Source organism: Nelumbo lutea, chromosome 1 (assembly GCF_056320005.1).
Source record: "Nelumbo lutea isolate HS-2025 chromosome 1, American lotus-T2T, whole genome shotgun sequence".
Lineage (NCBI taxonomy): Eukaryota > Viridiplantae > Streptophyta > Magnoliopsida > Proteales > Nelumbonaceae > Nelumbo > Nelumbo lutea.
The window spans coordinates 62,534,508-62,545,657 of NC_142684.1; the positions used below are offsets into that span (position 1 = coordinate 62,534,508).

At 38.0% G+C, this 11,150-nt stretch overlaps 1 protein-coding gene across 16 annotated transcripts in view; it reads left to right on the plus strand.

Moving 5' to 3' along the window:
- LOC148874870 (DNA-directed RNA polymerases IV and V subunit 4-like) overlaps positions 1-10,776 on the plus strand; it is a 28,391-nt gene extending 17,615 nt beyond the window's left edge. For 4 of the 16 annotated variants that reach the window (XM_088963824.1, XM_088963820.1, XM_088963828.1 and 1 more), the window contains 3 exons: positions 9,149-9,246; positions 9,406-9,467; positions 10,314-10,776. In XM_088963824.1, the coding sequence (XP_088819950.1) occupies positions 9,149-9,223 (75 nt within the window). In that variant the 3' untranslated portion in view covers positions 9,224-9,246; positions 9,406-9,467; positions 10,314-10,776. The remainder of the gene's footprint in view (positions 1-9,148; positions 9,247-9,405; positions 9,468-10,313) is intronic. The other 12 variants (XM_088963822.1, XM_088963818.1, XM_088963826.1 and 9 more) reach the window with 5 other exon arrangements.
- The last annotated feature ends 374 nt before the right edge of the window (positions 10,777-11,150 follow it).

The window sequence follows — 11,150 nt, forward strand, 5'->3', positions numbered from 1 at the left end:
AGTGGTTGTCAAGAAATATGCAGGTGAACATTTATATGGGTACAGAGGTTGCAAATTCACTGGCTGATTGATAAATTAGCAAAGCAAATGGTAAACCATAAACATAAACCATATGTTTTGGTCTGTAATGTAACTGGAGAGAGAGAGAGGCTATGCTTGCATGATCCTTTTGTTTTTGTATTGTAAGGATTGATCATCTCAATCTCTGGGATGCTAGATTATAATTTAAGATATTGATGCATTCTCACAAAAAGTCAGGCCATAGGCTAGGATAGGGAATTGCAGCCTTTGTTTTCCAAAGAAAAAGTTCAACCTTAACTATTTGATGTGCCCTTTGTTTGTGGCAACTCCATACCAGCACATCCTTGATTAGAAGAAAATTAAAAGAACTCCACTGCCTTTATTCTGTCTTATATACCATCAGCCAATCATGTTCCATCAAATATATTCTAAAATAGTTTAAAGATTTTTTTTGAGTAGGTTGACATTCTAAAGGCATCAATCGACTCTAAAACCATCTTCTAGCACATCCAAGTTTCCTTTCCTCTTTCCCATTTCTAAATTTAAAAAACTACCTGGTTTGTCTCGGTAAATAGTTCTTTTGTTTTTCAATGACAAACCTGCACAGGACCTCAAATTTAAAAGCCCTTATAATGCTCCATTCCACTAAGTTTTGACAAAACTTTTCTGCTTTAAATCTTACATTGCAGAATTTGTGTTAACTTGTTGAGCATTCTGTTACCAGGATCCTATTTAGTGTTGAAAAATGAAGGAAAAAATCACAGGAAAAGAATAAAAGAGAGGCAGAAATGTATGAAAAGAGACAGAGAAGAGACTGAATGAAAGAAGGGAGCCAGAAAAAAGGAATCAGTCTGCCGCCCCAAACAACTGTATTTTTATGATCTTATAAAAAAATGTACCAATAACCAAAATACAATACTTGTCAAAAAAAAAACCAAAATACCGTGCCACCCTAATAAAATAATAAAAACATATAAAAAATAGAATAAACAGAATATGGGAGCTAATAGTGATTAGTAAAAGTGATGCTGGAGCTAAAAAGGCAAAAAGAAAAACTAGAAAAAAGAATTAGAAAAAAGAAAAATAAGTAGATCAGACAAAAACTCCAAACAAGGTGGAGGGAGAGGCATCTAGAAGAAGAAAAAAGAAGCTGAGCAAAGTGGAGAGATTAAGATGTGTAGTTTATTATGAAAGAGGAGGTACAGGGAGGAAGGAAAGAAAGTTGGGTTAAAATAAGGTGAATCTTTTGGATTTTAGTAGTTCTATTGTTCCATGAAGATATTCAGCTGGAATGTAAGGGGTCCAGTGAGTTCAAGGAAAAGGGGTGTAATTAGGGAAGTCCTTAGGAAAGAGAAGCCAACCATTGTGTTAATCCAAGAATCAAAATTGCAAGAGGTGGACAGAAGATGGGCAAGGAGTGTATGGTTAGCTAGAGGATTAAGCTGGGCATTTGCACAATCTTGGGGAGCATCAGGAGGCATCATTACAATTTGGAAGAATGAGGAACCAGAGTGTACTGAAGAACTGATTGGCAACTTTATAGTTATAATTAAGTTAAGAAGGAGAGAGGATGGATTTGAGTGGGCCTTTATCAATGTTTATTGACCTAATTCGTATAGGGAAAGGGGTGAGTTTTGGGAGGAGTTAGCAGCCATCAGGGGTCTTTAGGATGGCTTGTGGTGCTCGGGGGGTGATGTCATTAGGTTCCTGAATGAAACTACCAATCCAAACCATAGGGTTACCTCTAGCATGAGAAATTTCAACCACTCTTTTGAGTTGAGAGAGCTACTCATGTTGCAGGCAAACTACACGTGGTCCAATTTCCAAGAACCCTTGTGTTGTAAACTAGATATATTCTTATTCTCTTTAGACCGGGAATTTGCTTTGAAAGGATTTGTAGTAAGGGCTCTCCCTAGACCTACCTCAGATCGTTGTCTAGTTAGGTTATCCAAGGAAAACTTAGGAGGGGGACCTTGTCCTTCCCGGTTTGAGAACATGTGGTTGCTTCATCTTGATTTTGTAAAAAAGGTACAACTGTGGTGGGAAGAAGACCAAGTGGAAAGGATATAGGTTCTATAAAAAACTACAGGCTCTAAGAGCTAGAATCAAAGCTTGGTATAAGGAGGAATTTAGGAAAGTGGAAGAAAGAAAGGTTTGGATTTCCAACAGGATTCAAGAATTGATGTAGGTGAGGTAGAGAGAAGGCTGATAGTACAAGAGAGGAAAGATCATTGGAAGTTGAAACATGAATTGGAGGAAATCATTAGGAAAAAGGAGGTAAGTTGGAGGCAAAAAGCTAGGTGTAAATGGCTTAAGGAGCGATATGGGAATACCAAATACTTTCATACGCTAAATAATGGAAGAAAGAGAGAATGTTGTGGAGTGACTGGGTTGGAATGGAGAAGTGATTGCAGGAGAGGAGGAAATAGCAAGAGCCTTTGTGGAACACTAAATCCATTTATGACAGCCCAAGAAGAGAGAGAGAAGAACTCCCTGACTTTGATTGGCAACCGGGTAACAGAGATCTGATGGTTGCACTAGAAAAGAATTTTGAGATCCAAGAAATAAAAAATGTTGTGTTATCAATGGAAAGATCTAAAACCTTAGGCCCAGATGGTTTCACGATGGCCTTTTACCAAGATTGTTGGGACATTATAGGTGGTGAGTGGTGACTTATTGGAGGTTTTATGTGAGTTCTTTGAGAGAGGTAAGATCAATTCAGGAGCCAATGCTACATTTATAGCCTTGATTCCTAAAAGGCAAATGCAAGTCAGCCAAAGGATTTTAGGCCCATAAGCCTAATTGGTAGTATGTATAAGGTAATCTCAAAGGTTTTGGCTGAGAGAATAAAAAAGGTGCTACCATTCCCTGATTTCCCCAAACCAAGGAGCATTTGTGTCAGGAAGACAAATTGTTGAGCAGATCCTTATTGCCAATGAATGTGTGGATTACAGGAAAAAGCAAGGAGAAAAGGAGCTGATTTGCAAACTCGACTTGGAAAAGGCCTATGATTTGGTGGGTTGGGGTTTTTTTGCTTGAAGTGTTGAGAATTAGATGTTTTGGAGAGAGATGGCGTAATTGGGTTAAGGGTTGTAACTTGTATTGCCACTATTCCATCCTGGTAAATGGGGTAGCCAAAGATTTTTTCCCTGCAAAGACAGGTCTAAGACAAGGGGACCCTCTTTCCCCTTTCCTTTCCACTCTTATGGTGGATGTATTGAGTGCTTAGATCACTAGAGCTGATGCTAGAAATTTGCTTAGAGGGTGGAGTGTAGGGAGGGAGGAAATAGTTGTTATCCATCTTCAATTTGCTGATGACTTGATTCTCTTTTGTGAAGGAGACCCAGAGGAGATGGAAAACCTAAAGGTGTTGGTAGAGAATTTTGAAAAGGTCTCCAACCTAAGGGTAAATTGGATTAAAACTTTAGCTGGAGTCAATAGGAAAGAAGCAGAAGTGGCATCTTTGGCTAGATCTTTAGGTTGTGAGGTAAGTAATTGGCTTTTGAACTACATAGGTTTACTGTTGGGGGGAAACTCAAGATCAGAAAGCTTTTGGTACCCAGTGCTAGAGAGATTTTCTAAGAGATTAGCGAGTTCGAAAAGGAACTACATTACCTTTGGTGGTAGAATCACTTTAGTTAAGTCAACACTAGCAAACTTGTTGGTGTACTTTTTGTCTACCTTCAAGATGCTTGTTAAGATTGCAAACCAGATTAAAAAAATAATGAGTGATTTTCTTTGGGAATTTGGTGGTTCTAAAAAGGATTATAGGGTAAAGTGGGAGGTGGTGTGTAGAAAGAAAGACAAAGGGGGATTAGGGATCAGAAATATTAGATTAAGAAATACAGCATTGTTAGGCAAATGGTTGTGGAGATTCCCCAAGGAGCAAGAAAATTTATGGCACAAGGTGATAAGAAGTGTTCACAGAATGACAACAAATGGATGGGATGTTGGGGTCGACCCTAGGGCTTCTTGCTTCTCCCCGTGGAAGGACATTGTTGGTGTATTGCCTGCGTTCTCAACTTTCATAAATGTATGATGCTTGTTTGGGTAATAAGGTACTTTTTTGGGAGGGCACTTGGATTGGAGACTCTCCCCTTTAGGATAGTTTTCCAACCATCTATTCTCTTTTGAAAAAATTTTGAGTTATTTCTTTTCATGTCTCTGAGGATTCTTGGGATCTAGGGCTAAGGAGAGCCTTGAGGGACTCAGAAGGGGATTGGTAGATGATCTGTTTTCTCTTCAGTTCAATCTTCTTGTTCCTTTCTTGTTCTGATAGTAAAATTTGGACTGGAACTTCTTTGGGATGTTTTTCTTGTTCCTCCTTCTTCAGTGCTTGTTGCCCCCTACAAACCTGATTACATCCTTTCCTGTAAAAGAAGTCTGGAGAGCTCAGGTGCCTCCAAAGGTAAGGGCTTTTTGTTAGGAAGCGGTTCTCCAAAAAATTAATACCTTAGAAGTGCTTCAAAGAAAAAGACCAAGTTGGTGCTTGTCTCAATGTCTATAACCTTTTTTTTTTTTTTTATCAATAACTGTGAATTGTATTAATATTATGAAAAGTTATAGAGCAAGGGAGCTAAACAATCTTAGCTCTCGAGAACAACCATTGAACGCCAAAAAACAATTACAATACAACCTAAAATATAGAATTCCTGTTCACCCCTTGTCTAGCTAGACCATCTGCCAATGAGTTCGCACTTCTTTTTACCCATTTGTATTGAATTTCCATATCCTTAGTCAGCCATTTAAATTTCCTCTTTTCATTGCTGTAATTCCAAAGTCTAGAGTTATCCTCTTTTATCCAGTTTACCACCACTTCAGAATCTCCTTCTATGATCAGCTTGTTAATATGCATATCCTTGATCCTTTGTACCCCTTCAAGAGCTGCAAGTATCTCAGCCCTCAAAGAATCTCCCACCCCTACTGGTCCAGAAAACATAGCTAACAAATTCCCTTGTTCATCTCTTATTACTCCTCCTATTCTGGATGGCCCTGGATTACCCATGCTGCTGCCATCAAAGTTCAGTTTAGTAAAGCCATGAGGTGGAGGGAGCCAGCAAGAGTTTGAGGCCTTCTTTATTGGAGCAAGTTCTGCTATCTCCTTCTATATCTTTGCAACTCATCAACTGAGAATTCTGCAAACAAAGCCAAGGTTTTCATCCAGTGTATAACCCTAATACGGATGACCTCCAATATTGCTTCCAAACTTCTCTCCTTATTGGAGAAGATCTGTGAATTTCTCTCCTCCAAAATAGTCCAACAGACTGCAGCCCTCATACACCATCACATAATCTTGGCCTTTTTTGTTGGCCAAATCGGCATAGAAGTGAATAAGCTTTGCACATTCGGAGGGGGGGGGGTCCACTTGCACCCAAACAAAGAAGTATACCATTCCCAATTGACATTAGTAAACTGACATGTCTATAGCCTTTGCTTGAAGAATGGTGAGACGACAAATCATCTATTAATTTCTTGTCCCTTTGTTCCTCTTTTATGGGATTGGTTCTCTTTTCTCTTTGATTGCAGGTGGAACTCTCCCTCAGCCTCAAGTGTAGATGATCTCTTTGGCCCTAGCTTCTTTCGATAAACAAAGAAGGGAAGGGTGATGTGGAGAACAACAAGGGCAGATATCCTATGGGCAGTTTGGGAAGAGAAATAATAGGATTTTCCAAGGAAAGGAAAAATCAGCTTGTGAACTTATTGAAGGGGTCACCATCAAGGCTGTACATTGGCTGAAAACTTTAGATTTGTTCAAGGACTTATATAGATGACTTGACTACAGGGTGGAGTATAATAGCAGGGTCTTCGGTATCTTGTTCTACCTTACAAGCAGCTTGGTCCCCTCCTTTACAATGTACTGTGAAATTAAACTTTGACGGTGTGGGGAACCCTGAATCATCTGGAATTGGGGGTGTGTTTAGAGATGAGGGAGGAAGAATCCTAGCTATGTACTCTGGTCCAATAGGTGTGGGGGACTCTCTTATAGTAGAAGTGTTGGCCCTCCTTTAGGGGCATTGGCTAAGCAATTGGTTATGCAACAGTTAGAAGTGGAGGGAGACTCAAAGTTAGTATTAGGGTGGGTGCAAACAAATAATTTGGGAACTTGGTCCCTAAGGCAAGCTGTAAGAGAATTATCGAGCCTTACAAGGGAGCTAGGTGTAGTTGTTAATTGGACTAGGAGGTCAGCAAATGCTTTAGCTGACTTACTAGCAAAGCAAGGGGTGAATAGAGAGTCTTTGTTTTGGGCTGTGTTGTAACTTGATTTTTGTTTCAGGGGTCACCTTGTCCTTCTTTAGGTGACAGTTTGTAATTCCTGATTTTCTATTTAATGAAAGTTACCGTCTCCTATTAAAAAAACAGTATAAACAGAATATATAAATGCTAATAAAGTGCATCTCTACCAGTCCTTTTGTGCAGAACCTATGTGGAAGCCAGAATCCTAGAAAACTGGTTTTCCTTTGTGATCCTTTATCCTAAATTTCAAATAAAAATTTCATTCTTAGACCTACTTTCTTGGTTTTTCCAAAAATTTCTTTCCTGAAGAGAAATTGATAGATTGCCAAACTTGATATAGAATTTTTTATAGGTAAATTTGCATATATTAAATATCTCCAAGAAACTCTCTTAAAGCTGCTGTTCATCTCCATTCATTTCTAAATACACTTGGTGCACCTAGCTCCTGTAGGGCCTAGTCATTCTACATCACTTGGTGAGTAATTCTCAATAGTGGTGGTTCATAGGGACCCTGCAGTTTAGGGCCTTTCCCTTCACTATTATGTTTCTCCAAATCTCTTAGTTCCGCTACTTTACTTCTGATTAGTACATGCTAAACGCAAGAGAGTATGGATATACATTATTTGGGCTGACAAATCACAGGAAAAAAGTAATAATTTATCACTTTCAGAATTCAGAATCCATATTGAATTCCCATGTAGAGAAGCCTTCTAGTATTGCACTATGCATTACTCCTTGAATGCTATACAAGCTAGCATGCATTTTTCTTAAGAAATAGGTGCTGTGAAGTTTGCATCCAGTACCATTTCATTATTGGGTTATCAGTAAGCCAAGATAGATTAGGTTCCTATAATTAATTATGCATTCAGTTTTGCAGCTTGAGTGAGCCTGTCTGGTACCAAACTGACCAAAGGCTTATGGTGAACAAAGGGTGAGCCAAGATGGTATCAATTATCAAAATACAGAAGCTAGTTTGTTGACTGCCAGGTTGAAGAACTTGTTCCAATGTATTCCTAGATCAGCAAATTCTATGCAGATGGATAAGGTAGAGATGGGGACGGGAGGTTTGAATTGTACTCGGGGCCATATATGCCAAAGGTTAGGATTTCACCCAGTCTACTCTGGTCCTCCCAAGACCCTAGATAGCTTGGACCAACATTTGGTAATGGTCATGTAGTATGGGTTCTTTAAATGCCCATGTAGTATGGGTTCCGAGGGAGCTAAACTCTAAAGCTGATAGTCTAGCTAAATCTGGTGTTCACAGGGATTCTCTTTTTAGTGATAGCTCTATGCCTTCGTAATTTTCTGAGAGTTTTACCTGTCGTGTACACTGCCTCATGTACCTCTTCTTTTTGAATAAAGTTAACTTTTTCTCAAAAAAAAAAAAAAACATTTGGTGATGTCTCTCTCTCTCTCTCATTCCCATATATTTGGGACAAGGCTTAAATGATGTGATGTTATTGGTTTTCATTTGCACCTTTTTTTTGATAAATATTCATTTGCACCCTTTGTCCATATGGTGAATGGATGTAGGGGATCTACCTTTTTCTTTGTTTTTGAAATATACTCACTGATGCTTATAAAAAAAGGTGCTAGACTGCATGGTTTAAAATGCCCCTAAATTTCCTAATATTTCCATGACATGTTTTCCATTTCCATGGGTAGGAACACATTTTACTGAAGTTGACATATTCCCCAGTGAACAATACGCACTATGTGGAGTACAAGAGATAGTATTATAACATGCATGCACAATTGTCATATAAGCTCAATCTTTTGTATGTTGTCCTATTCCTAGATGTGAATGCAGCAGGTAGGGCTCTCCCCTTCTGGTGTTAATCTTCTCCCTATTGTATAAAAAAAACGTAATTTAGTGACAATATTTCAGATATGTGGAATAGCAATGTTATTACCTGCCTAATGTACATATTACCACTTTAAGCCAGCTGAATATTCATTTCAAATATAAAGTTAAATATTAGTTTTGGTTTGTGTAATAGATTATTTGATTGATCTACTAGAATCATTTCCATTTTTTTGAGTTCAATTTTATTTGCATTCAGTCTATCGTGCAGTTTTGAATCTTAAGTTTTACAGTACAACTTCACAACATATTATTTTGTCTATAACCTTAGTTTCTTAGCTCTGTTTAATGTTTTGAAACAAGATAATAATTTAAAAAGGTGTGCTTGTGCTTTTTTTATCATTTCATAAAATATCATTCTATATTTTTACATATTTTATAATGTTTCTACCATGTCTATAGTTTTTACAATATTTCAATATGATATTTCTGACATTTCCATCAACACCGACATTTTAAACCTTGTAGACTGATGATAGTCACCCCATCTTATGGAGTCAAGTATCCTAGGTTTTTGAATGGCTGGAAAAATATTTTGGGATAGTTGCAACAGGTGTTGTATTGATACAGAATTGAACTTGATGAATTTGAACCATTTCATTAGGGCATGGAGGTAGGAAAAAGTACTGGTACAAGCAGAGTTATATTGAAATTAGGATAATAAAGATAATTAAATAGCTAGGAAGACTTCGACCAAAGGTCTTAAGTTAAATATTTAGTGGGGAAATTCATTATACGTTGAAACCTTTAATTGCAACACCGCATGGCACTGCTTTTGTATAATTGCTTGTCATCTGTGTCATCTTATTGGAACTACATCAGAGTTGATCATGGAGAGAAGGTAGACAGCCTATATGAACTCTCCATTATTTACTTTTTGCCCTTTTCCATTTCCTTTTGGATCTTATTATCTTAATTCATGCTTGAACATATTACAATGTTTTTTTTTTCAATGAATAAACATACTACAATGTTTTATCAATTAAAAAACATACTACAATGTTTCTCTTCTGCTTTTGTTTCTGCCAGGGCAAAAGACAAAATATAAAGGAACCTATGAAGGATGTTGTGTACAAATTAGCTAACCTTAGACACTCAAAGTAAATCCGTTACTTGTACTGGTCCAGGTAAGCTGTCCTGATTTTCTAACCTTGTCAGGCCCATCTTTTTGGCCTTTTGAATTTATATTTGATGACATTTCTTGAGGGATAAAGGATCTGTGTCACACATCTCTGTTGCTATAATACACAAGGTCTTTGTGAAAATGATCCTTTTGGCTTGATCAGATGAACCTACAATTTGCTCCTTCAATCAATGGCACTGCATCCATCAGAACATCCCTGGACGGGTACGTAACCGGGCCTCAATATACTTCCATGAAGGATAAGAAGTTGAACTTGTGAAAGCACATTTTTGGTTTACACATACACATGCAACAAAACACACAAGTTTTCTAGGCAAGTTGTTTAGAGATCCCTAAAAGACCAAGGAAACTTTCATGTGTTGAATTAATTTGGGGCTTAAGGGGTTTCCTTGAATTCTTTTCCTCACCCAAATAAATTTTGGAAGCCACCTTGCTTGTGCTAAAGAAAACCCTTCTTGTTGATGCATGGCTTTTTAGATTATCAAATTATAAATTCTGACAACTACTTTTAATCGGGTTGAACTCCAATAGAAAGATGGGGCAGGGCTAATGTGGACCGCAAGCATGCGCATATGGCTGATCCAGAGGCTACCCATCTGATGAATGGGATGAGCCTGGATCTCCTGCAAGTAAAAACTCTGTTCACATAGCATACCGACCACACATTAGGAATAGCTCCCGTACATGATGTTAAATTCATGGGGGAGATGTTCCCAATGTGCAGCTGGATTTCCATGCTTTCAGTGTGTGCAGAGTTTTTGCTTTTAGGGAATCCTGTTGTGAATGGGATAGGGCTATCGTGGACCACAAGGGTTGGGCACCCTCAAACAGTGGGCATATCATGGCTATGTAAGCAGTTTTTGGTTCTGAAATTTGCTCCATGGCAAAAAGCTGGTCTATAGAAAGGAACAAATAGGTCATGTTTTTACCCAACCATTTAGTCACATGGAAGACTCCTTGTTTGTTTTTGAAAGCTCATAAAATGACCATATTATTAAACCTGCTTTCTTCTTAATGGCTGATTAATGCAATTGGTCACATGTTATCCAGAGGGGTTGATCTTTCAGCCTAGCCAGCTTATGATTTGATTTGTTCAGATTGGTGATCAAGCCACTTTTTGCAGTATATATCTTTACTAATTGTTATATAATGCCGCCTTGGCCTCAGAAGTCCAGACTCCAGACAACCACTTGATTTTTTTTTTTCTTTTCATTGCTGTAGGTCCACAACGTCATTTCTTCTTTTCATTTCTGTAGTAACAATCATAATCTTGTTGCTCTAATTTATTCCTGTTTACCTCAATATCTAGTTGACATGCAGGATTGGGAGGTCTGATATCAATTTCTTCCTGACGGTTTCTGATATTATGCACATTCTATGGTTGTTATCGTAGTTGAATGGGTTGCTAGTTTTTTGTTAACTGATGCATGATCTTTTTGGTAAAAGTGTAAAACTCAGAATATGGTCTTCATCTACCAATCATGGGTCTGATTTTCGTTTGTTTGATGATCAAGGTTGAGTTCAGATAAGCTTTAGGGCTTGTGCTTTTAAAATTCAAAAGCACAAAGTCCTAATTTTAGGTTTTGTGCTTTGGGGCTTAAAAGTGTTTTGGGTTTTAAATTATTACGTTTCTTACTAATTATTTGTTACGAGCCTACTATGAACGTGGATAACATGCAAGCCTTGCATGAACCCATGAACATTCTAACGACTCCAAGGGAAGGCCAGTCAAAGCTGTTAGGCCCATTGTTATCATTTTTACGTTAACTTTCAAATTGTAGATGCCTAAGGCGACTTTCTCGCCACTTTCTCTTGTTAGTAGGAGCTAGTTTCTATATGTGGAGCTGTTTTCGGTTGTGGGGGTGTAACTTGTTAAATACCCTTATT